A 24,636-nucleotide genomic window follows, 5' to 3' on the forward strand; every position below is an offset into this window, starting at 1 on the left:
TTTACATTTTACATTCTCATTGCAAGATAGATGAGGTATCTCTTTGTGTGGTATTATGGTTAGGACTGCAGAATTTAAATCTTGACTTCAACTTTGATGTAGCAACAAATTCAGCCGAAGTTGATGATAAATGTCAGTAGGAACAAACAATTTAGAGAAAATGAATTATATGCTGATTATGATATCAGTGTCATGCTCTTGAGGGGTTGTTTCCATAAAAATCTTGCTTTTCAATTCAGGCACAGATAGAGTCCCACATCTACAATAAAACAAAGTATAATAATAATAAGATGGATTTGATTATAGTCAGGCTGCTTGTTACATTCAGTTCAGCCACAAAGTTGCATTCATTTTGTTTTATTACCTGGCTGCAGGCAAGTGTACATCAGTGGCCTGAGGGCTGATAGTTGAGTGCTTTTAATAGAACTGTGGCAAGCTGTTTTTCTGTGTGGACCATGGCAGTGAATTTTGTGTGGTATGCTTGAGGGGCAAAATGACGCATACAACAGCGGCAATTCATTGCTGGAATCATGGCTACATCACACTTCAGAGACCATTGGTTAAATTGCAGCAGTGAGCAGGCACCAGAAATAGGCTTCATATTTTGAAATGAAATTAGCCTGTTTGTCTGTGCCTTGTAATTTCCTGACATGGTTAATATCGGCCATCAGCTGATCTGATTTCCTGAGCAAACAGGTTCAGCTTTTGGACAAATGTGAGAGATTGGAATGTTTTGAATTTCAAGTGGTTTGTTCAGATTTATTCCTTAACCTTTAAGGAAACACATATTTTTCCACAAAAAGAGGATGGTATTTTAACAATAAGAGAAAAATCTAATTCCAGAGAATTCCTTGATATTAAGCTCAGTGTTGCAATGTTGAATATGGGTTTCATGTCAGTAATGTCACAATGTAAGAATGAGTCACTTGCTCCTGAACTCCACTAATGTTTCTCCCTTAATGCTACACTTTTAAATACATTCGCGAGAGATGTAGCAGAGTGAGGGGTGAGTGTATGTGTGTATGTGATTTATTTTTTGTCCCCCCTCTCTCCTAATATCTTTGGTGCAGACCTGCCTTTAATTCAGTCTTAAATCCACCAATCCCCACATGCATTCTTCATTGTTCCCCCTACAGCCTCAGCTTCTTCATCCATTTATTTTAAATCCTATTCAGATGATAAATCGAAGTCCAACCACAGTAAGTGATGTGTCATTAATGTGAAAGTAGTTCTCCACTATAAGCTGTTTTTAAGTGATATTAAAGTGTTCTGGCTACCAGTGAATATAAGTAAACTGTATGGCTCATAAAATAGTTTGTTTGTGATGCTTTCAGTATTCTGGCAAGATTTTATATCAGCAGTTTTCATGACAGTAAAATTGTCAACGGTATTTGAGTGTAAAAAAAAACTGTTGATGAACTGACTTGTGAAAGTTTGATTATTGCGAACCTTGAAGGGAAATTTAATGAATCGTGTAGTGGAGTTTTTCTTTGGAAATGTATATGATAGAGATCAACTGAACCGCACTATTGAAGGACACATATAATTGGCTTTTAAAGCTGTCTTTGTAAATCTTACATTTTAGTCCCAGCAGAAGGGTTGTAAACAGAGTTTGCAGCTCTCAAAACTGTAAAGTAGTTCTGACACAAAAAATGAAAAAAAAATTCTCTCCAAGTATTCCTGTAATAAGTCAATATAAATTCTAATTTCATCTGAACCTTATAATAAGGAAATTTGCAAACTGTCAGTCACACATACATAACTCGGTGCAGGTGTACAGAGTGCAGACTCACACCCACAGAACAGATGGCATTAGAAACCAAAATCAGGTCAGTGAATCAACCAGAGGTTAAACTTAGTGGATATAGTGATGTGATTCATGAATTTGCAGAGAATTAATAGGCAACTGTTTTAATAATAATTTTAGTAATTTCTCAAGCAGAAAGGTCAATGTTCTCAGATGTTTTGCTTTCCTTTGTTGTATAGCCTTGAAAATTACAAACATCTCTGGGTTTTGTTGGTCAGGACATTCTGTATAGCACAGTTTGTGTAACACTTGAGTGGTACAGCTCAACAAATGTTGCCCAGAGCAGCTCCAGCTTGTTTACTTAGTACATAGTATGTTATACTGTATTAGCAGAATAACTCAAGTCTTGGAGCTACAGTAGAAAAAAACACTTTTTACTGAGAAAAGTTTCACTTAGTTCAAACAACTGTGAAAACTGACTTTTAGTTTCAGTTATTGTTTTTTTCTTTTGGGGGCCCATGGAGCTAGGGACATACTGACTTGAGTATTTGTATTTTTTCAGGTTTATTGTTTTATTCCTCTCTGTCTCTCTGGCTCTCTTTCTTAATGATTCATTTTTTGTATTGACCATGTCTATTTCATATTATAACTCAAAATTCTGATTTCCATTTTCATCTCATGGGAAGGAAAAAAGACAACAACAACAGCAGAGTGGAGAGAGAGACACCTGGATGCAATACAAGTTGCAATTGCAACATTTTTTGTGTATTCAGTCACTGAAGACCCTCAAAATGGTTCAAAATGTGTTTAAAATGTTCTTATTTTGAAGGTTCCTTGTAGTCCCATGATGCTTTGAGCTACATGTATAATCGAAATAAAGCTTAATCAAGGCTCCTGCTGAAGAAGCCAAAAGCTATAAAGCAAGTAATCTGATTCATCACCTCTCCCTCCCCATCACACACACACACACACTGATTTACACAGTGATCTCAATTTAAGATGTAGGCTCTGAAGCCTTCACTTTCCAATCCATGGAAATCACTATCCATGGGGGAAAATAATACACTTCTTTCCAAGGGTGCTGAGCAAAGAAAGAAGGATTGTGTGTGTGCTTATGTGTGTGTATGAGTGTTTGTACAACAGCAACATTGTTCCAGATGACAAAAAATTGGATTTAATGTCAAGTGTCAATTAAATCTCCCTCACTCTCTCTCTCTGACTTTGCTCTAAGCTCTTGTGCTTTAAAGCTGTCACTCTTGTACCAATCTATCACAGTCAGACTCAGCCCACACGCTTAGTACATTCATTAAATCTTTATTAATCACAAATCATGATGGGGATGAGGCTCGCTCTCTTTCTGTCACTCTCTCCATGTCTTAATGATGGTTAATGACTGTGTGACTTCTGCATGTTGTTTATCAAAGTTCAGCTTGATAACACAGTGTGGGGGTGTTCTAGTTCACCCCCACACTGTGCTTTAATGGTGCTTAATTGAAAACTTTGTTGACAAAGTGTATGACATTGGACCCTGAGAGTGCTAATTGGAATAATTAAGCTTTGCAAACTTTACTTGAGGGGACCAAAGACTCATGGGTAAATAACCTCTCTTACCCAATTTCTTGGGCTTCAGTATGGTGGCAAACTGTTAATTGAAAGGGCAGCGTGTTGGTTCAGTGAGTTGGAAGGTCTTATTGTGGGACATTGGCCTTGCTTGTTTCTCTGTGGTGTTTCCACCTTTCTGCTGTGGCGACCAATGCCATATCAGCCATATCTCCATTTAAGCCAGCTTGAATGACAACTTTGCATTCTGCAATTCTGAGGCTCAGACAAGAATTATGCAAACAAGATTCTTAACATGGATTAACTTCTTCACTTGACTTAACTGTGCTAGATGGAGCATGGAGTTTGCTGTGTCTCTTGTCTGTAATAATTTGTCCAGTAAAGACGGAGAATGTCAGGCTCTGATGTTAGGGGGCTGCAGCAAGTATGGACTGTGTGTTTGTCAGAGGGAAATGAGGTGAGTTGGAAAGCTCACACAGCTTGAGCATTGTTTGTAGTTTGCACCTGATGTACATTAGAAGTAATGGGGTTTAAACTTATCATTTGTAATTATTCATCACCCTGATAATAATATGTTCAACAGTATGTCATCTGATCCTGACTGTCCTCCTCTAATATGCACCCAGCTTTAGAAATTCAGTAAATTTCCTCAATATCCAACTAACCTGTAACTGTGAGACAAGCATATTATAGAGGCAGAGAAAATGACCAGTCTATGACTATGAAGGTCACTGGAAAGACTTCTGTGGTTCACTCTTTTTAATATTTGGCACCAAATAAATCCACTTGAAAACAAGCTCAAATATGCACCACCAGTGGTGGAATAATATTTCTGTCTGAGATGACTCCAGCAGTGGTTGAATAAACATACGGTCCAGACACTGGGGTATTGATGTGTGGCAGTGGGTCAGCGTACTTGAGTCTCAGTTTCTATCATCAACACAGGAAGAGAACAATCAGGAGCGGGTGCCCATCACTGACTGCGTCAATGATGCAGAGTCTCACTGCTCCTCACTGAGACTCAGACAGTGACCTGCTTGCAAAAGTGGTCAACTGATTTGGACAAATAAAGAAAGTGTGTGAAGCGTAGGTAGTATCTTGTAGTTGTTCTTTTAACTGTGATTTTTATCACCAAGCGGCAGGTTTGGCTCATTCTTTGAAGCAGGTCACATAGCAAAACACGACATGATGTAATACTAATAATCTGATGCTTTATTGATTCCCCATCGTCTCTACAGGCAGGTCAGAAATTAGGTTCAGCAGGCTTTTAGCTTGTGGTGATTCAGTGGATACTTCAGTGGGTTGTTTGCTGACACCAGAGCTAGAGTTCAGCTCTTTAGTTGAAGGCTGGCCTCCCTAATCAGTATGTCACTCTCACCTACCCAGAAAGCAACAAGCAATGCTCAAGCTGTGTGAACTTTCCAACTCAGCCCATTTCCCTTTGAATTGAAATACCACTAGCCACACAAGGTTTGACCTTGAAGAACCTGATACATGTCTGTCTCACTGTACAGGGTTTAGTGCAGATATATTCCCCAAAAAATCATATATTTTCTAAGACATGCTCAGCCTCTGGCACCAAATATTTTGAACTCTTCTGACACAGCACTCATCACAACTACAGTGAAACTACTTTTAGAAACTTTTTTTGACTCATATTATGATATGGACACTATTCTTCATCGTGTTTTCCAGTGAGGCTAACACCAGAGAGGCAGCCAGAGACTGCTGATGTTGCCAGCTTTGTGTTAAGCTAGTAACTGAGGTGTCAGTCCAGTGTTGTTCTCATTTAAGGAGCTGACAACCAACAGTCGTCTCAGGGTAACAAACTCATTTTACCATAGTACTGTTTCTCACCCCACTCTATCCCCTCTCTCTGCTCATTTCATTTGACATTCTTCTTCTGCTCACCCATCTCATCCATTGTCTTTCCTCCTCTCTTTTCTCAGCTTACTTCATCCACCCAGTCTCCCCTACTAACTTTCCTGTGCTCTCCTTTCCTCCATAGTATGATTTTGTTGTCAGCCATCCGTCCAGACTTTTTTTTTTTGCTATCCTCTCATTGTTTCACACAATCTCCCTTTTCCCTTATTCTCCACCTCGCTCACTTCTCTTCTCGCTCTGTCTTCACGTTCTCTCTCCACCTCTCACCTCACTGCAACTTCCACTTTTCACTGTCTCCAACTTAAAATTGTGTTTGCTACAGAGGTGACAGGAGAAGAATATTTGTATAAAAGATCAAGACTGTTGTAGTTGCTGCAGACATATGTCGCTGTTCCTCATACGGTAGTACTCTCTGAGATGACGCACTATGCCTCAACACCTCTCACAGAAACAGTGAAGAGGTCTATCCAGCCAGTCCTGAAATTCACTGAAGTGTTTCACATTATGCTTGATCATCTAACTCACACTGCTCTGCATTTTAACTGCCTACAGCTGCAGTAAATCCTGCTCCTGGGGAAAGAGCAGCATGGGACATAACCTGCATTTATTGAGGCCTTATGGATGGGCCTGGGAAAGACTGCAGAAACAAAGCAAGATATGGAGTTGCAGTGCATTTAAAGGGGCAATAAGTGAGATTTTTACTGTCCCTGAGCAGAAAACAGCCATAATATATCTAGGGGGAGTTGATAGCCGAGTTGATCAATACCAATGACTGAGCGATCAGTTTACCAGGTGCTGAGATAACAGGCTTTCAAAACTCACTTTGTAGTCTGTAGTCTCCAGTTGGAACGGTCCCACCATCCATTTGAATTAGAAAGACACCCCATACCCCAGCAGTGGTGCAGCAACACAGTGTGTAATCTCTTAACAGTCCATTTTAACTCCAGTAGGGATATCATTTATAACATTAGGGGCTGTTCATTAAACTGTTACAAATAGATGTTGCTGTCAAATGAAGTCAAATGAGCTCTTAAAAGCCCACTTTTTAGGTAATATTTATTTAAACATAAAATGTTTTTCTTTAGAATAAATTACAGCGATTCAAAATCATAAAGTGCCATTCAAAACTTTGATTAAGTCAAACACAAGAAAATTACTTTTATGTCCACTAAAAGCTGCATACTGCTTTTAACATTTTTTTTTTTCGCTTTGAATCCAGTGATTTATTTTCAGTATGTGAAATTTTGTTTGTGCATATTCTCACACATGTTTGTACATGTCTGGACTTATAAGAACAGCCATTAACATAATGCATTCACTTCTGTCCCCTGTGTAAGTCACTATGGTATTCTTCCTTTCAGCTTGAGTCAACTAATAATGTGTGATCATCCCACCATCAAGGCTGCTGCCATTGAGTTGCCATGGCAACATCTAGTCCACGCAGTAGCAGCCTCTGCAGAGAGAACAGAGAGGCAGAGACAGAGCGCACACACTCTCACACAGACATATACACACACATACAGGCATACAGCAGTTGCCCCTCACCACACTGGAAACCCTTGCTCATTTGCTTTAACAGCCAGTGGGAGTGTTAAAGTCATTATAGAGCTCCCCAGTCAAAGTCAACGATCTTAAAGCAAGGTGATAACTCATTACACACACATGGTGTTAATGTGTCTCACAGCAAACCAGCTGTTTCATAGATATACTCCAAGAACCACGGCGATGCACACATGCACACATGCATACACAACACACATACACATATGCAATATAGTAATACACTATTGCAAAGAGACACGCAGTCATGCTGCACATGCATACACATGCACATCCAGGGCAGCTGTTTCACTCAAAGAGGCCATAACAGACACATGGACACAGTTAAATTAACCCTTGTTCTGTAATTACATTTGATCTGTCAAACACAGTTTACTCCCCTCATGCATGCAGCTGACATTGACATTGAATCCTTGACATATACTGTACATTTTACAGGGGTTTTCCTTCTGTCAACACCGTAGGCTTTATATAAAAATGGATGTAGACTCTGGGTCTGAAAAGTGAGGCCAATGTGAAAGTGCCTTAAACCTGCATTCTATCTAATGACCACCGGGGGCTGACTCCACTGGTTACAAAAATAAGTCAGATTGTATTGAAATCTATGGAAAAATGGCCCTACTTCTGTCTTGAATTATTACCTCAGTAAACATTTTCCTAATGAGTTTATGGTCTCAATTGCTAGTTTTAAGTGTTCTTCAATATAACACAATGTTCTTTTTTAAAATGATTATTATTATTTTTTTATTTATTATTATTTAGAGGGAAAATAGACATAAAGCAGGGTATACATTAGGGCGGGGCTACTGTGCGAATGACAGACTGTACCACACACGGCAACCTGCCTGACAATCAGGATAGTGTACAGAGCAGGTCAGAAGACCCCCTCACTCCTCCTCAGTTCCACCTTATTGTCCAAATGTGGTTTCGTCTGCTTTCAAAAAACCAAGATGGCAATGGCCAAATTACAAACTCGAAGCTTCAAATCGGCAGCTCACAAACCAATGGGTGACATCACGGTGTGTTGCCACTTGATCTACACATTAACACTGAGTTTCACACATGACCTAAAACGCAGTTTGCTTGTCTAAGAAAGGCAAAAACACATAGAAAAAGCAACTTTTTGAAAAAAAATACCTGTGTACATGTGGACTAGGCCTAAGTTGATCTATTATACTTCATACTATACTTCAGGCAGCAGTGTGGTGACTCATGACATCATGAGGAAGAAAGACAAACAGCCCTTGAAGGAAGGAAAAAAACTAAGAAGCACATCTAACTGCACACATCATCAGTTCAATATTCTACATATCCAGACGGAAATTAAAACAAAAAAAAAATGTTTTTGGAAAACTGCAGATAAAAACACACTGCTGTGGGGTTAAATAAACGCATTGTCAGATTCCTTCTCCTGTGCTTTACCATGAACTCCATCAATCTCTGAGTAATGTAGTGAATCTTTTATGAAGACATAAAGACTTTGACACACACACATACACACACACACACTTTAATTAGCTGCTTCTAGGTCTCATTATGTCAGTTTGTCATTGTGTCAGAATTATAGTATATTTTGAAAGCCTTTACTGCTTGTGCATGCTTTCACATTTCTATCTGTGTCGACGTGTATTTTGTGCACATGTGTGGGCAGAGGGAAAATTTTGTGTGCTTGTGTGTTTTGTCAAGGGAAGATGTGTTTCTTTGGTTAGACAGCAGCAGCCAAATTAAAAATCTAGACGGATGGTATACTGTGGGAAACCTTTGACTCAACCCATGTTTTTGTCTGGCAGCTGACAGTGGCCTTTCATCCTCACTGTCAGCCATGGGATAGAGATAAATGAAGCATAGTGGTAACTGCTTTTGTGAATTTAAAAATGAACATCACTACGCTCACCTTTTCTCACAAAGAAGTTGAAGAATTCCTTGTCCAGTAGCTCCATGATTTAGATGTCAGTAAGTGATTTTTATATGTGTGGATTTATTCTGAACACACTTATGTAATCTGTAAGTTACAAGGCTCGAGACAGACACATCAACAGAATAAGAATTACTCAAGCAAACTCATATTCCATTTATAAGTTCATATGTTTAGATTTAGCTGTGACATGAAAATGCCTTCCTCTTCACTTTGGTTTGCACCATCTGTCTAAACTCAGGCAGGGCTGAGTATTTTGATGTGTGGAAAAACATTTTCAGCAAGCATCATGTAATATTACCAGGATGGTCATCATTTCTTTCCTCATTCCTGCAATTATTTTACTGTTACAGAGTCAAACCAGTGTGTTTTTCGTCTAGCCGAGGGAGCAGCTTAATCGTAATGTGATAAATGTAAGGTAACTGTTAATGTTGCCTGTGTGTGTGTGTGTGTGTGTGTGTGTGTGTGTGTGTGTGTGTGTGTGTGTGTGTGTGTGTGTGTGTGTGTGTGTGTGTGTTCTTACGAGTGCATGTCAGTGCTCAGGTTTGATTCAAGGGCCTATCAGGAAGCAGCCTTTGCATAACTCTGATAGGCCAATTACTGCAGAATGATAGATGATGAGCTCCACAGGCAGACAGGTCGTAATATCGGGGAGAGAAAGAGCTCTCTGTCCTGAATCACAAATGTGCTCCGCTCTGCCCTCCCTCAAAGTTACACACGGCTTAGTCACATCCTCATAATTTCTGTGATGAAAGTCTCTTTTTGAAATGTTTGTTTTTATGTTTTGATCTGTTTGATCTTTGATCAAGTTGGGGAGTGTGTCTTTTAGTTAATCTTTGTTGTTTTGTATGGCATCCCTTTGATTATTTAGAATTGGAAAAGGTTGGCATTTAGTGAGTTTTTTTGCATTAATATTTGAAAAACACATCAAAAAAGTGATCTTTATCTTATAGATACAGCCAGTAACCTCAACACACAATAATTTTATATTTAAAATCATCAGTTTTTGTTTTTTTTTACTTATAAGATATTTCACAGTTAAATTCAGGTGGCATCGCTGTTTCTCTCTTCAAGACAAGACATGTTAATTAACCTTTCCAGTGTTTATCTGTTTTCCCCTTAAAGGTCAACAGTAAACATCTTTGGTAACATTTTGTCACAAAGGTATTTACAGTCCACAGTAATTGTGTTCACAGGTGTTAAAGTAGATGAAACAAGAAAATGCCACTGCTCATTGCCGCTATTTAGGTGCCATACAAAACCTGGGTGACATGACATTTGTTACACATAAGAACAGAGCTAAGAGACAGCGACTCCAGACATAAAACATGCCTTTCCTTTTGACAGACATGAAAAGACATCATCTCAAACAAGAAATCTTTGGAAGTTGGCTGAATTCCAAGCAAGAAATGAAATGATGGAATATTTTAACAAAACATTGCCTGGCTTCTTTGATAGGTGGGATTACTCTTATTCCATCTCATTAGCCCCTGTGTAATCCGTCTTTCTCTGAAGCTGTCTGTCAGAGCGCAGGCTTGTTTATGTATGTGTGTGTGTACGTGTGAGAAGCATCTGTTGTCAAAGTGACTGATGAAAAGGTCAGTACTGTGTGAAAGGCAAAACATTTACCTTGGATAAAAAAAGACTTGTTTTAACTTTCATTTACGACTGATGCTGTTTAAATTTCGATTAAACACAGGTGCTGTTCAAAAACCTCATCGAAGCCATCTGGAGCTTGCATATCAACAGTTTTTTGGGTGTTTTTTTTTTTTTTTGCTCCTTCAGCAATCAGGATTCTAGCACTCAGAGGGTGCGAGTAGTGGTCAAGCATGAATCAGTATCAGAGGCAAAAGCCCTGTATTACCCAACATTATAGTCCAAAAATAAGTTTGCAACATTTTTGAAAGAAAAAGGTGCAGGGCCCACTGCATTACAAAAACAGAACAGATGCAGAATTGATGTGTGTGGTGGCACATTCTTGCATGTAGTATAATAACCAGGGCATATAACTAGGCCTGAGCTGTCACCGTACTACCACTACTGAACTATATATACTGTATATGCCTGGTAATCGGAGCAGATCAGTTTGATGTCTTTTGTTTTGAGTCAATACTGCACATCATCTAAACAAAGTCTTTTCTAATCTTGGTGCTAATCTGCGCTGATCTGAGCCAAGCAATCCCACAATCCCCCATCAAGCCAGCATTTGGTTGACATGATCTCCTATTAATATGACTGTTGGTAGATTTGCTGGTCGAATTTCTTCTCTTCTCTTCTCTTCTCTTCTCTTCTCTTCTCTTCTCTTCTCTTCTCTTCTCTTCTCTTCTCTTCTCTTCTCTTCTCCTTCTCCTTCTCCTTTTGTTCAGTCCGAATCACAACTGGCATTTTAACCATGCAGCTCCCCATTTGCCCAGTCCCACCAGCACAGTAGAGCCCAGGAAGTGATAAGAGAATGTCCCTAAATGAGAGTGACACGGTGTTAGAGCGACGTGCTGAGCCTGTTTTGCTGATTTACATTGAAATGAGCCATGTTTTTGTGGGTATTGTGGATGAAATTAATTATGTAAACTGTCTGCAGGACTCATTTGCATTTCTTGATTGATTTCGGCCCATTTTGCGTATTCTGTATGAGGAAAAAGGAAGATGTGAGATGGGCACTGTCATTCATTTCAACATGTTATCGAAATCTCTGGAGGCATTTGCCCCCAGCAAGTTCTGCATGTAACTGCAAACATCTGTCTCTATGTACACATTAATGAATCCTGTTTTCTTGGGCATGCATGTAGTCAAATTCTTCACTTTCTGAATGTGCATCTGCCCTCTTGGTGTCAATCAGTGTGGTAGCTTAGTTTATTACTTCATTATTTGTGTCTATTTGTTTTCTGTGTGAGTATGTATGTGTCTGTGAGGCAGTTGTACGCATGGACACGTGCACACACGTTCCCATATTGGATTTTTCCTCTTTGTCTCTGTCTTTCCATGTGCTCCTCGCTTATCCACGGCAGATTGCCTGTTAAATATCCAGCCGAATGCTAACAGAACCTCTGTATGCTTGTCTGTCTGTGTGTCTGCTGCCCCCCTCCAAACCAAAACCAACGACCCAGTTAAATAATAAGCTGAAGCCTAACAGAGGGACCCTATCAACCTCTGAGCTGTATCCTCTCTGAAGCCATCAATTGCGGGACTAAAGCTAGGCTGCATAATGACATTGTGGCAGTGTACTTGCGCTGTGCTGCAAAACATATTAATGTTAGCCATAATGAGTTTGACAGCCCAATATGGTTGTCAGAGATCAGGGAGGATTTTAACTGGCAAACAGTGCCCTCAAATGGAAGAGAGCCATTATAGCATCTGCAGTCAAAGCTGCAGTGTTGTCAGGTTTTGTGCAGTTGACTTGTGTGGTTTGTGTTTTCATTCTTTGTGATTGTTTTGAATAGATAAAAAGCATTTGGAGCCTGTTATCATTTAAATGGCACTCACACCACCAATTATCATACCAAGTAACTATGATCATTCTGGACAGTGGTGTGTTACTCTTCAGACTGTTGTTGCTGGCTTGGTGCTTATTCATACGTCCACACGTTCATTCATGTATGCCTGCCTTTTCATGTATGTTTACTCCTGTCTGTGTTGACCTTTTTCGCTTTGCAGAAACCTGAAGTTATGAAACCATAGATTCATAAAGTGTCTGATTTCACAACACAGATACAATGTTTTAACTGACTCATATGTAGGCTGAGTACTTACATACCTGTTTTTCTCCTAGAATCTTGGAGCTCCAGCAGAACGGGGACATGGACATTCTGAAACTCAAGTGGTGGCCCAAAGACAGCCCCTGTGACCTCTACAGCTCAGTCCAGACACGACAGCGTGGCAACGCCCTGGACATCCACAGCTTTGCGGGAGTTTTCTGTGTCCTGGCAGCTGGCGTGGTGCTCTCCTGCCTCATTGCCATGGTGGAAAGCTGGTGGTCAAGGAGGAAGGGATCCAGGGTCCCCTCCAAGGAGGTAGGGGAATGAAGGGGTTACTAAAAGGCGAAAAGACGGTACAGAGAGAGGTATAGGGGCTACAGCAGATCCCAGATCATCTCTTATGTTAGGAGAGTGGAAGAAAGCAGTGTAATAGTCCAAAAATGGAATCAGGGATGAAGGAGGGATGAAAAAAATAAAGTAAGACTGGACAGGTGGTAGTTTCAGGCCTAGCTGAGGCACAGGGAGAAGGATGTAATACAAAGTCTACACCTTGTGGCCGGTGGTGCTAAGCTGACAAAAAAACAGCAGTTCCTCAAAGTCAGGATGCATGTGGAATAGTAACAAGAGCAGAACCTTCTCTGTGACGGAGTTGTGACACTGCCAGCATCTGAATCTTTCGAAAAGCTCCTGCAGGCACAGTGTGACTTCACCTGAAGTAAAATTTCACACAAGCAGCATCAGCAATACTATCCTGATACCACAGGCAGGAACTTTCTTTGCAAATCTGTCATAAAGAATCTTGGAGGTGCTACATTAGCTCTGTACTGGTAGAACTGGCACTGATCTTGTGTATATAACACTGCACAGTCTTGTGTATACAAAGGAATGTAGAAAGAGAAGGTCAAACTCTGAGAGCGTTGTATTCATTTCCCTTTCTCACCCATAATCATGATCGTAATGGGCCTGTACGCTTATAAAGTATCCTGTTGTGTTATTAATTTTAATTGTTTGCCTAATTAAAGTTACCATCAAATTACCAAAATGATTAACCACACAGACATTCTCAGCTAAAATCAAATTAAATGTGAGTGTAAACTGAATTAAGCAGAAAATGTTACTCAACTTAATTGGAGAGGATGTTTATTTTTCACCCGTGTTATTCCTGCTTTGTCCTTATTAGTTTATCTAAAGCATTGCTAATTAAACTAATGCCAAATAAGATGTCTAACATTATGTATGATATAATCTTAGATGCCCTGGGTGACATATCCACAATACACGTACTAACATTACACACATACACAAACACACACAGAGAGAGTTTAGGTAATAGTTTACATACTATGAATGAGTTGATGTAGCAGCATGTTTCATAGCTGTTCTGTGATCAGGCCCTGAGCTTCAGCACATTCAGTTTCGAAATAAAATAATGGAGGTTACATTAAAGTGCCAAGTATCAGCTTTAGTTTGAGAAGGTTTACACAATATAGAAAGAACTTTGCAGCAGATAAAGCTATTTAAAGCACAGTGCCCAAGTAGTGCCCAAGGTTTAGAGGTTCAAAGTAACTGGACAGATACACATTAAGCTAAACAATCCTTTGCAGTGAGTGACTGCCTGAAGTCTTTGATCCACAGACAACAGGAGATGCTTTGAGTCTTCCCTGGTGATGAGTCTCTCTGCTTTAGTCTGGTCTTCAGCGTGTGGAATGCAGCACAGTCTGATTGAGATCAGCTGACTGACTCAGCCGATCAGGATTATTCCACCTCTTCACCCTGAAAAGCTCTTTGGTTGCTTTGGCTGTGCATTTAGGATCACTTTCCTGTGGTGAAATGTTGTCCAATGAGTCATGATGCATGTGGCTGAATCGAAGCACACAGAGTGCTATTATACATATCTCTGTATTCATCCTGCAGTCAACTCTGAGCCAGGCGTTAGGTGTCCAAGAAAAGTGTCTAATTACTTTTGAACCCTTGCTGTTTGGGCACTATGTGTTAAAACACACAGTTCTTTCAATTTTGACATAAATCTGTTAAAGCTAAAGCTGATACTTGGCACTTTAATGAATTATTCATTATTTTATTTCAAATTGAATGTGCAAAAGCACATAGCCCGAGAACAACAAATGTATAACTGTTCAAATGATCCCCTAAGACCATGTTTATATCTTTACACCCTGACAATACACAAACACAGTCTAGATCCTCAATGTGGATAGCTTAGTGGCAAATAATCTACATTTACTTGTTTTAAACTAGCAAATATTTGGTCTGTGGACCCTATAATGCATTCAGTAACCTGCTAATGCTGATGTCCTGCAAAATCTCACCTTTTTTAATATGATGGTGTTGATTAATTTAAAAGAAGCCAAATGTGTCAGTGTCAACAGGGTATTCGACCACTTATCTTTCTGAAAAGTTAATGTTTTGGAGAAAAGAGGACTTTGGGAACATTAAAAGCCTAATACAAAAACAGCCTCAGGGTCTGTTGGAATTCTACAGTGTGCCTTGACCGAGGCAGAGTCAGAAACTGACTCACAGTATTAAACATGGATATTTATACCAACGCTCTCTCCAAAACAGTGGCAACACTCCACCTCGTAAATTAGCAGCAGTGCCCAGTAAAAATACCTAATCAGCCTACATGTGGTTGATCACCTCAGCAGCGTTACCATTTGAAGTGATCACAATGACTCTGGCAACATCTTCTCCTGGTACAAACCCTGCACTCTGTTACGATGTGGTAGTAGCTTTGTTTGTGCCAACATAGAGTAGAAAGGTAACATTGTCAAAGAAAAACCCACATTTTCTGTTAATGCGCTGTAATTACATAAGCTTGGGCCCTTTTCACCAGAATATAACACAGTGATAACCATCATTGCAACCTCTCTATTTCAGTAGCCTTTTATCCACAAAGGGGTTTGACAAGGATTTGACCCAGCTCCCAATTCAATTTCCAACTCCAACCCACCTCATCACATCCCATGCCTACTGCTATGTTTACCAAAACACAGAGGGAGGAAGTGTTTGAGTAAATGATCTAAATCAAAAATGTGAAATTGCAGCCAAGTGTGGCCAATTTGGTATGCAAAACATGCCACTGATGAACTGAAAGAAATGTAATTATGTGTGAAATAATATTTTCACTTTTGGTTTAGAGATTATTATATATGTGTTGGTAACAAATTAGGCTGAGGCATGAAGAAGCGCAGATTAATTTTAGCAGAAAACATATTTGCCATCAGGTAACTTACTTCAGCTTCAAACAAATGCTTCTGAGGAAGCTATGTGATAAAGACAGGTTAAGGTTAACTTGTAGATAATGACTTGATAATGAGAGTTACTGTAGGACGGTTTTTCTAACCTATCATTCAACATCCAGTCCTTAGCTATAAAAATCAAGAGGTATTTTGAAAGGTCTATCATAATGTATTACAGATATTGCTGACTGGTTACCAAAATGGGCTTTGATGGGGGGAGAGATTCCACCATTACACTAATTAGGATTCTCTAAGTAAAAATCTTTGCATGACTACCAGAAAAAAGTAAGAGAAACCTGTCCCGTCACCTTAATCTTTGGTGTCATGCTAATTTAAAGTTCCACCAAGAATAACTTAGAGAAGATGACAAAAAGATGAGAATAGAAATTGTGACTATACCCAGGAGGATTTAGTGTCAGCTCAGATTACTTTTCATGATAAAAGGCCGATAACACCAATCCCCTCGAAATTAATTAAAAGAATAGTTTCTACATGAAAACTCTATGAACCATTGGTTCCAAATGATTAATGAGTAGCTCCTGTTTGAACACTGGTGCATCATCACAAATTATTGCATCACTACATCACTTTCTAGCTTTTGGAAAAAGATGCTTAGTTTCATTCAGAAGTAGTTGTTTTACTGTTGTCAGTTAATGATGCAACTTGAGTGTTGACATCCTTTGGCATGAAAGACAGAAATATGCTACAAACAAAACTGAAATTGGTGTGTTATTGCAGGGAAAATGGTGGTTTGTGACTTGAATGATGTGCCTCATTAGCTGTGATCACTCTGGTGTGCACAGGCTTGTTTGACAAAATACTTGTAAGTTTCATATAACTTTGTTTACTGCAGTCCAATACACCACCTGCAGTTGCTTGCAACTGATCAACAGTGGCAAGTGATTAGTTTTATTCATCACATCCTTTGGGCTATTTGTTCATTGATCTGTTTAATTGTTTTAAACAATTTAACTTTCACTCCATGTAGATTCCTCTTTGCTCGTTAGAAACCGAATCAGTTTAAGGCTAGACTTGCTGAGGCTGTGAGGGGATGTGTGCACTTCTATGAATACATAAGCAGGGGCTATAAAGTCACATGCAGACTTCTCCCATCTAAGTCAATTCGCCATGTGCCAGTTCCCCATGCATCTGGCATGATGTGCCATTAAACTGGGTGAGAATGGAGCAACATATTCAACAGGAGGTTGACTGCAGTCTGCTTGAGCTTAATTTAGTTTCTTCTGTTTTGCTAATTCCTCCATTATCTAATTGTTTCAGTAAATCAAGTTAAATATATTAGATATTTACCCAGCATGCTACTGCTCATCATGCAGAGATCCTACCGTATGTGCCTGAAACAGAGATGGCATATTGTTGCTGATTCAACATTGTGAGTGTTGTCTTTTTTATTATTAGGCAAGATTTTTTACCAGTACACCACAGACACACAAACCACATACCCCCTACCTCCAGTCCCCTGCTCAGTTACCAGCTTTAATCTGTCATTCAGACCAGTAGTCTTGTCCACCACTGAGCAGCCACAAAGACACTAAAGCTTCAGTTGAGTCCAAAGTCATGTTAAGCACAGCGTGGTTCAGCTGCAACATACCCGCCCCCCCGCTATCTTCATTAGCCACTAGAGCAGCCAGTGGAATCAGCCCCTGACTGAGCACAGAAGGCAGAAGTGTAGTTGCAACAGTGAATAGGAGGAACAGCAGGGATCTAAACGGTAATAGCCTTTGATTCTCTTTGTAGATCTTGTTAAAGGTTTTGCATATTAAAGCACCGGGCAGTCACAGACATGGGAGACTGTAAGAAAAATGACCCCATCGGTCGACAGTGCAAGCAGCTTATTACGACCCATAGTTGTATTTGCAAAGGAGGAAGTTAGGTGACATAGTATCAAGAGTGACTAAGTCCAGGTTAGGAGGAGGTTAGGGTCAAAGGATAGGTCCACAAAACACAGGACTGTCACATGGGAGGCCACTGTTTGTTTCCCGTTTCAAACTGATCCATATCCATAACCGTTCCACAACCTCAACTGCATGTTTATCATTGTAACCATGACAGCAAAGGTCCTCGAATCTTAAGGAAGAATTTAATTTAATCCAAACCAAACCAAACCACAATCTTTTCCTAAACCTAACCAAACCGTGACTGTTCCACAACCTTAACCGCAAGTCTATTACTGATCTATTATGAAGGTCTGGTATGCCTGCTGCTGGTGCATTCTGTAGATTGTATCCAAGTATAGAGACAAGCAGTTTCTAAGGTCATTGAAGTCTGAGGACTTGTTGGACATAGGGAAATCACTATTATTGATTTAGAAATCACATATGGATGCTCTTTTTATAATACAGTTACAGTTTAGTGATCGCACATTTAATATCTGAAGACACGTAGTCTATGGTATAGGTTAAATATAGCTTCAGTCAAGTGCCTCAATGAGTGACAATACTATAGTCATATAATCTCAAAGATATATTGTTTTTTATGCTTGGAGGAGGGAGTAAGATTGTATTTGTGTATCAAATAAAATCAAAGCATTTGGAAGTCAGTGTGAGCAAAGTGTTAAATTAATAGTGTATTAGTAGAACAGCCCTTTCAGTGCTTCCATGGTGAAAATGAAGTTGGCTCAGTCAGCCGTGATTATTTTGGTGGTTGACCTCTGACTTCACTCTGTCAAAGCACTGACCTATTGATTGCCATTGATTTAGCTCACAGGCTACTCAGAGTAACCACTGAGCCTAAAGGGTTCACTATCCTTCAAACAAAGTCTTGTCGGATCATCAAACAGCATCTGAGACCCCCCACATTAGGCGGGCTTCATCAGAGTACTTTTGCAATTTTCTGAATCCTACAATTGAACAAGCATGCCCACTTCACTCAGCAGCTCACCAGGTTGCACAGAGGTGAGAAAGTAAGCAGGATTTGAAATTTCCTCTCAAGTTTGCTGTTTTCATTCTCCACATAACTACTGTCATCACTTTTCATGTGAACATGAATGCCTTTGAGGAGACACTGCCCCACTTTTTGCATTATTTGAACAACTATTGTGTGTCCTGACTGCAAATTTTTCACCTCTCCTTTGAGTGCAATAAACATTATTCCCCTCAGACGTGGTCAGACACTGAAAGACCACTTGACTGTAAAAACCACTGCAATTTAAAAATAGAACTCACCTCATCAATCAATTTACTCTTATAACAGACTTTTCATAATACATATGAAAATAGTGCCAATACCATACATACAAATCACCATCTGTGCAGAATGTTTTTAAGTTTTTAAAGATGGTTGCTGAGAACAGAACAGGAGAGAGTCAGGATGGTACCACTGCAGCATATCCTGACTCAGTGGACGACGGAAGACAAATTTTAGTCAACTTCAAAGCAGCTAATTAGATAAATTGCATATGTTGCGTTTTATCGGCTGGGGAAAAGTCTGCCTCTGCGTGCAATTTGGCCTTAGTCATGGCCAATGGAGTTAGTCTGGTGTGTTTAATGTCATCTAACTTCCTAAAGTTGAATTAATAAAGTGAAGCAAACCATAAAGCTTGTGATTAACTCCACCAGACGCCTTGCTCTCTGTCAGTTTAAATGAAGAACTCGTTGGCCTCGATCTTGCTGTCACAGTAAATGCTAACATTACTTGAGTCCATCTCACAGGGCCAAGAGCATGCAGTCCTTGTGCATTTTTGCAACCTTCACACAGAAAAGGGAAGTCTGGTGACCCACTGTTTATGAATAATCGAGAAGACTTGGCTTAGTCCAATACACTGGCACCAGGAGTATGAATAAGGAGTGCAGACTTGGCATGAGGACTCTACTCCCAGTGCTTTACTCCCACGCAGCGAGAGACCTACTGTTTAGAGAATTCAGGCTAATATCAGCTACAGCTTTTCCCATGGTTTTCACCACCGATACTGAATGTATTATGTATTAATGAATGTAACATTTCTGATAAAATATAGTGTTTGTGGATATCACTAGAATCATTCTTTTCCATTGGACATTTTTAATGAATGTTCATACTATTGAAGTCATCGGGATTATCAGTCGGGTCTCACCGCTCACACGTTTGCTAATCATTTCTAAAGGTTCCTAATTAGAAAATCAAAAGACATACCCTCATTTGTCCTCTGTGAAGATGACAAACAGCTTTCCCAATAAGGCCCCCCTTACAGTAACACACACACACACACACACACACACACACACACACACACACACACACACACACAGCAATGAGCTTGCCTTCTCACATGCATGCATACACATCACCATCTCACTTCTCACTTCTTCCATCGTGTCAGGCTTGTGTTAATATGACGAATGCTCAAACTTTGTGTCAGGTATTCCATATCATGAGACCCATTAATGCAAGATATACATTTGTTCAGTTTGTTTTAAACATGCTTCATAGACCCCAGTGGTTTTCTGTTCATGTTCCTTCCATCTCTCAGCAGTCCAGAATCAGGTTATCTCACTCACGATGACACACACACACCTTAAGATGGATGTGATTCACTTAAAATGAGTAAATACTGGCATAAATCATGACTGTGCTTATCCATCAAACTGTATGGGCAAAATATCATCCCCACTTGCCAAACACATGCACCCATACATGCTTCCTGTATACATGAAAGTGCACAACCCAATTTTCATACTCTATTTCAACTAAGCTGTTTTGTGTCTGTCTCTTAAACATACTTAAACACGCATAATCACATACTGTGCATACTGTCTTCACATTCATACCTAATGCTGTAATGCTGTGTTAAACTGCTTTTGACTGCAGGCTCTCTGTCAGTGTTTGCGTTTGTGCTGTGGTTCTGTGTTGTGTGTGGCGGAATGGCTGACATAGTTATCTGTGAGGCTTATGAGTGTTTCTACTTGTCTTAAACAATCACAAACACAAATGCACACTCTTCTACACAGCTGACTCATGTGGATTATCAGTTATAATAGATCTATCATGATTGAGCACATGTAACAAGGATATGTACAAATTAAAAGGGGATTGTGTAAGTGTCTCCCTGCAAGTCATCCCTGCTATTTTGGTAGTTTTCATAGTAAACATTTTAGTCAAATGAATTATGACTTCAGTGCACTACAGAATGTTTCATTTATATATTTTGAAACACTTAGTCAACCTCCTCTGTATTGCTCTTTTACTGTGCTCAAAAGCATCTGAACTCATTTTGGGTTGGGTGTGTATCTGGGTATGTTTGTAATGATATGGAAAATGGATCAAGGTGCCCTTAACACTGTTTCGGAGGCGAGTCTAAATTTTGACATCTTGATTCTTTTGACAAGCTATTAGCAAGTTGTCAGAGTGTCTTGAGGCCCATTTCATTCATAACAGGGCAGCTGTATTGCTTTAGCCTTTTTGGCGTATGTATGTTTCTCCAGAGGTTTGTATGAAAGAGTTCTGTCATTGGAATCAACGGCATCTGCATAAATTCAAAACAGAGAGTAACTCTACTGCTGCGTATAGTCAAAATAGAGATAATTGTCATTGTCAGAACTCTTCCATAAAGGTTACATCTGTGGTTTTGACCATGTCTTATATTTCATATAATCCATGTAGATTTAGCATGAGAAGAGCAGGCACTTCCTTGTGTATCAGCTTCTTTGATGCACCTAAAACCTCGTCTTTTTGAATTTTTATGATTTGGATGGGAATTGCCGGTCTCCTCGTTCTAACTCTCTACAATGATCTGTGTCACTGTGGCTCAAAGCTCTCATATTTTGTCTCATGTTTTGTTTTTGTAGATAAGTACACTGTGTTGAGGGGTGTAGCGGGCGAGGGGGAGAGAGAGGGAGAGAGCAATACAAAATGCCATTTAAACATCTCCCCTTTCCAGGTATATAACCACTGTGTGATTGTCTCTCTGAGGACACAGCACAGAACGACCTGCTTAACTGTGTGTGCTGACTGACTGCCATGTCTTTCTTCTCGCTCACCCCCCACCCGTCTGTCTCTCCAATTGACTTCTCTCTCTCCTCCACCTTACCATCCATCTGCCTGATCTTGTCTGTCACTCATCCCTTCTCTGTCTCCGCCGGTCTGCCGTTTGTCTGCCTGTGTGTCTATTTGGCTTCTTTTTTTTTTTTTTTGGGCTTGTTTTAATCTTCCCACTCAACTTGCATGCACACAAACACACAAACAAATTTATATGATACTCCACATCTCTCTTTCATATCCCTCTCTCTTTCTGTCCCTCTCCTTCTGTCCCGTTTGCTCACACACACACCCATATACACGTCACACACTCACACCAGACACAGGCAGATGGCTCATCTGCCAGGCAAGCTGCCGATCCGTGCCCTCACAGCCCCAACGAGCACCCTCTTGCCCTGGGTGGTCAGACCCAGAACCAGACGCCCAACACCAGCAACACCACTGCCCCCACCGCCACCCATTACCAGCCCCCAGCATGCTGCGACATTCCCTGCGCCCTGATTGTGCAGCACTCCTACGAACCCACCAATCCCTCTGAGCTCACCCCTAAAATGAGAATGACCACCTTCACCACCTCACCTCCCACCCCAAGGTTATACATACAATAGAAGATAAAAATAAATCATTGGTTAGTAATGCTTGAAGACAGATGTACTTTGGAATGTCATGATATATTAATGATAATGGAACTAGATAAATGATGCACAACAGGGAGAAAGGTTCAAACTTTTGGATTCACAGTATAGCGAAGCTCTCTGCTGGAAACATATGTACCTCTTTCAAAATTATTTATTTACCTGGCAAGTTGCCAGTTGACTACAATGATGCCTTTCTGCCAGTAGATGGTGCTGTCTCTCTATCTTGAGGCAAGTCGAGCGTCATCTTTGACCAAATAGTCAAAGTGAAATGCTCTGTATAATTATATATTCAGGTAAAAGCCTGCAAGGAATTATTTATTTTATGTAACATAGACATTTTATAACAACTGAAGCCAAAAACCATTTTATGGTGTAAACTTGGCTTTGTTGTCCAAGATAATGCCTTTGCAATACGCAGTAAATTAGAGATGTATATTTAAATACATATCAGGCACCTAGATTTGTGATTTTATTTCAGTCAGTATAGGTTTTGATCATTTGAGTGATTCAGTGTTGACTTCTCTTTTGTAATGTTACAGTGTGTATTATAATGGAGGGAAAAATTACACTTTGCTTCACTGTAATGTAAATGCAGTCAGATCCTACCACTTTTCCATGAAAGCCTTCCACTTTTCCTTACCTTAGTCCCTTTCAATCACTCCTCATAGTTACCCATTAATCTCCTTTCAAAGACAGCAGACTGACCATTTGTGATTCACTCTTCTCTTTCACTTCCCTGAATTTCGTTTGTTACCAACTCTACCCTCTCAATATTCCTTCTTTCAAACATTTAGTGTGTGTATGATAGTGTCACGACAAACATTAGCGCCCTCTCGTCCTCTCCTTCCCCGCACTGTCCCCTCCTTAGATGGCAACCAGGGGGCGCCACTGTTGGTCCCCTCTGTGCGTGAGCAACATACAGTAGGGCCAGAGCCCCCTCCAGAGCCCCCCAGACCAAAAGGACACGGTCAGTAAATCTACTTTCACCCACAATAATGTGACTCCTTTACTCACAAACCCTGTTTGCCTTTACCCAAACAATGAAGTCTGAAACACCAAAATGAGACATCTCAAGACACCCCACACTACCCAACACCTACCTCTGAGACCCGTCAGAAATCCTCGAATCAGCCCACCTCTCAGAAACGTAGAGACGCACATTGGCACATTTGTTGACAATGTGAAAATTTTAAAGTTTCCAGCATCTTCTAACACTGTGCACCTGAACCCTCTCACTCTTTCTCCTCACCTCATTCATTGCAAACTGAGCTCCCCTGCACTACTGTCCACCCTCCCCTATCCAGTAAAAGCATGAAACACCTCTCACTGAGTGTTACCATCTTTTAGACCATGTGGATAAGTTATTTATATGTGAATAGAGTCATATAATGTATGCCTTGTAATTCTATAAGTTTCATTTACCTTTTACTATAAGTTAAAGCTTAAGTAAATGTATGTGCATTGTCTATAGGTGGACTTGTTTAGATTAAGACTGTTAAATATTGGTTGATTAAAGTTAAAGCATCTCTATTGTATGATGCAGTTGAATAGATAAGCCAGAGCAGCTGCAGTGATGAATTGTATGTGGCCTGGAAAAGATTCACTTGAAAATGAGATGTCAATCTCAATGTGAACTTTTTGGCACAAGTCCAGATTGCAATACAGGTGACAAGCAGCAGGAAAAATACTTAAGATAAATAAGGTATTGTTTAGCATTTGGACTGGCTTCCATAGTATAAGTTGCATTTTTAGTGTAATATTAGATAATGGTATGGTAACGCTTGCGTGACAATAGACCTAGCACCCTGGAATGCAGAACACACAGCATGATGGCGTTGTGTGTATTCCAGATTATCTGCACCCCCTTTTAGAAGTGTGTTTATGTTTCTCTTTCAATATCCTGACCACAGCTCAGAGTGTGCTTCTCTATCCTTCCCTCCATTTTCCCCCTCCTCTCTTTTCACTCTCCCTGCTTCCTGTCATCCCCTTGCTCACCTCTCATCAAAAATTTATATATTGCTTTTATTTTGTGTTACTGTCATTGTCACACTTAACTACCGCACTAACCTCTACTTGTATCTCTTTTTTTAATTGTGCCAAAACCTTTGTTTGGCCACATGCGTGTCATCTTTCCCTCATATCATCATCTGGATTGTCCAATACTGTTCTCTTGCTTTCACTATTATTCCTACTATCCATTTATACTGGTCGGATGGATGACATCCCATCCCTGTCACTTGGACACAAACACAACCCATCCTTGTCCACTTCTTTTCCAAAAATATCCTCTTTGCACACACTCTGTTTCCTTCATTGTTCCTCCATTCCTTACTCCTCTATTGGCACTACCTTCATTCCTTTCCTTCACCTCCTTTCACTCCTTTCCTTCCTTACTTTCCTGAATTCATACCTC

At 40.0% G+C, this 24,636-nt stretch overlaps 1 protein-coding gene across 7 annotated transcripts in view; it reads left to right on the top strand.

The window, feature by feature from the left end:
* grid2 (glutamate receptor, ionotropic, delta 2) overlaps positions 1-24,636 on the top strand; it is a 509,848-nt gene that overhangs the window by 481,794 nt on the left and 3,418 nt on the right. For 4 of the 7 annotated variants that reach the window (XM_071483175.1, XM_071483170.1, XM_071483171.1 and 1 more), the window contains one exon: positions 12,433-12,673. In XM_071483175.1, coding sequence (XP_071339276.1) covers positions 12,433-12,673 — 241 coding nt within the window. Of the gene's footprint in view, positions 1-12,432; positions 12,674-21,395; positions 21,567-21,905; positions 22,214-24,636 lie in introns of those variants that run through there. The other 3 variants (XM_071483176.1, XM_071483174.1, XM_071483173.1) reach the window with 3 other exon arrangements.

This window comes from Trachinotus anak, unplaced genomic scaffold (assembly GCF_046630095.1).
Source record: "Trachinotus anak isolate AG129_WGS33_773 ecotype Australia unplaced genomic scaffold, CSIRO_AGI_Tana_v1 ptg000008l, whole genome shotgun sequence".
Taxonomy (NCBI): Eukaryota; Metazoa; Chordata; class Actinopteri; order Carangiformes; family Carangidae; genus Trachinotus; species Trachinotus anak.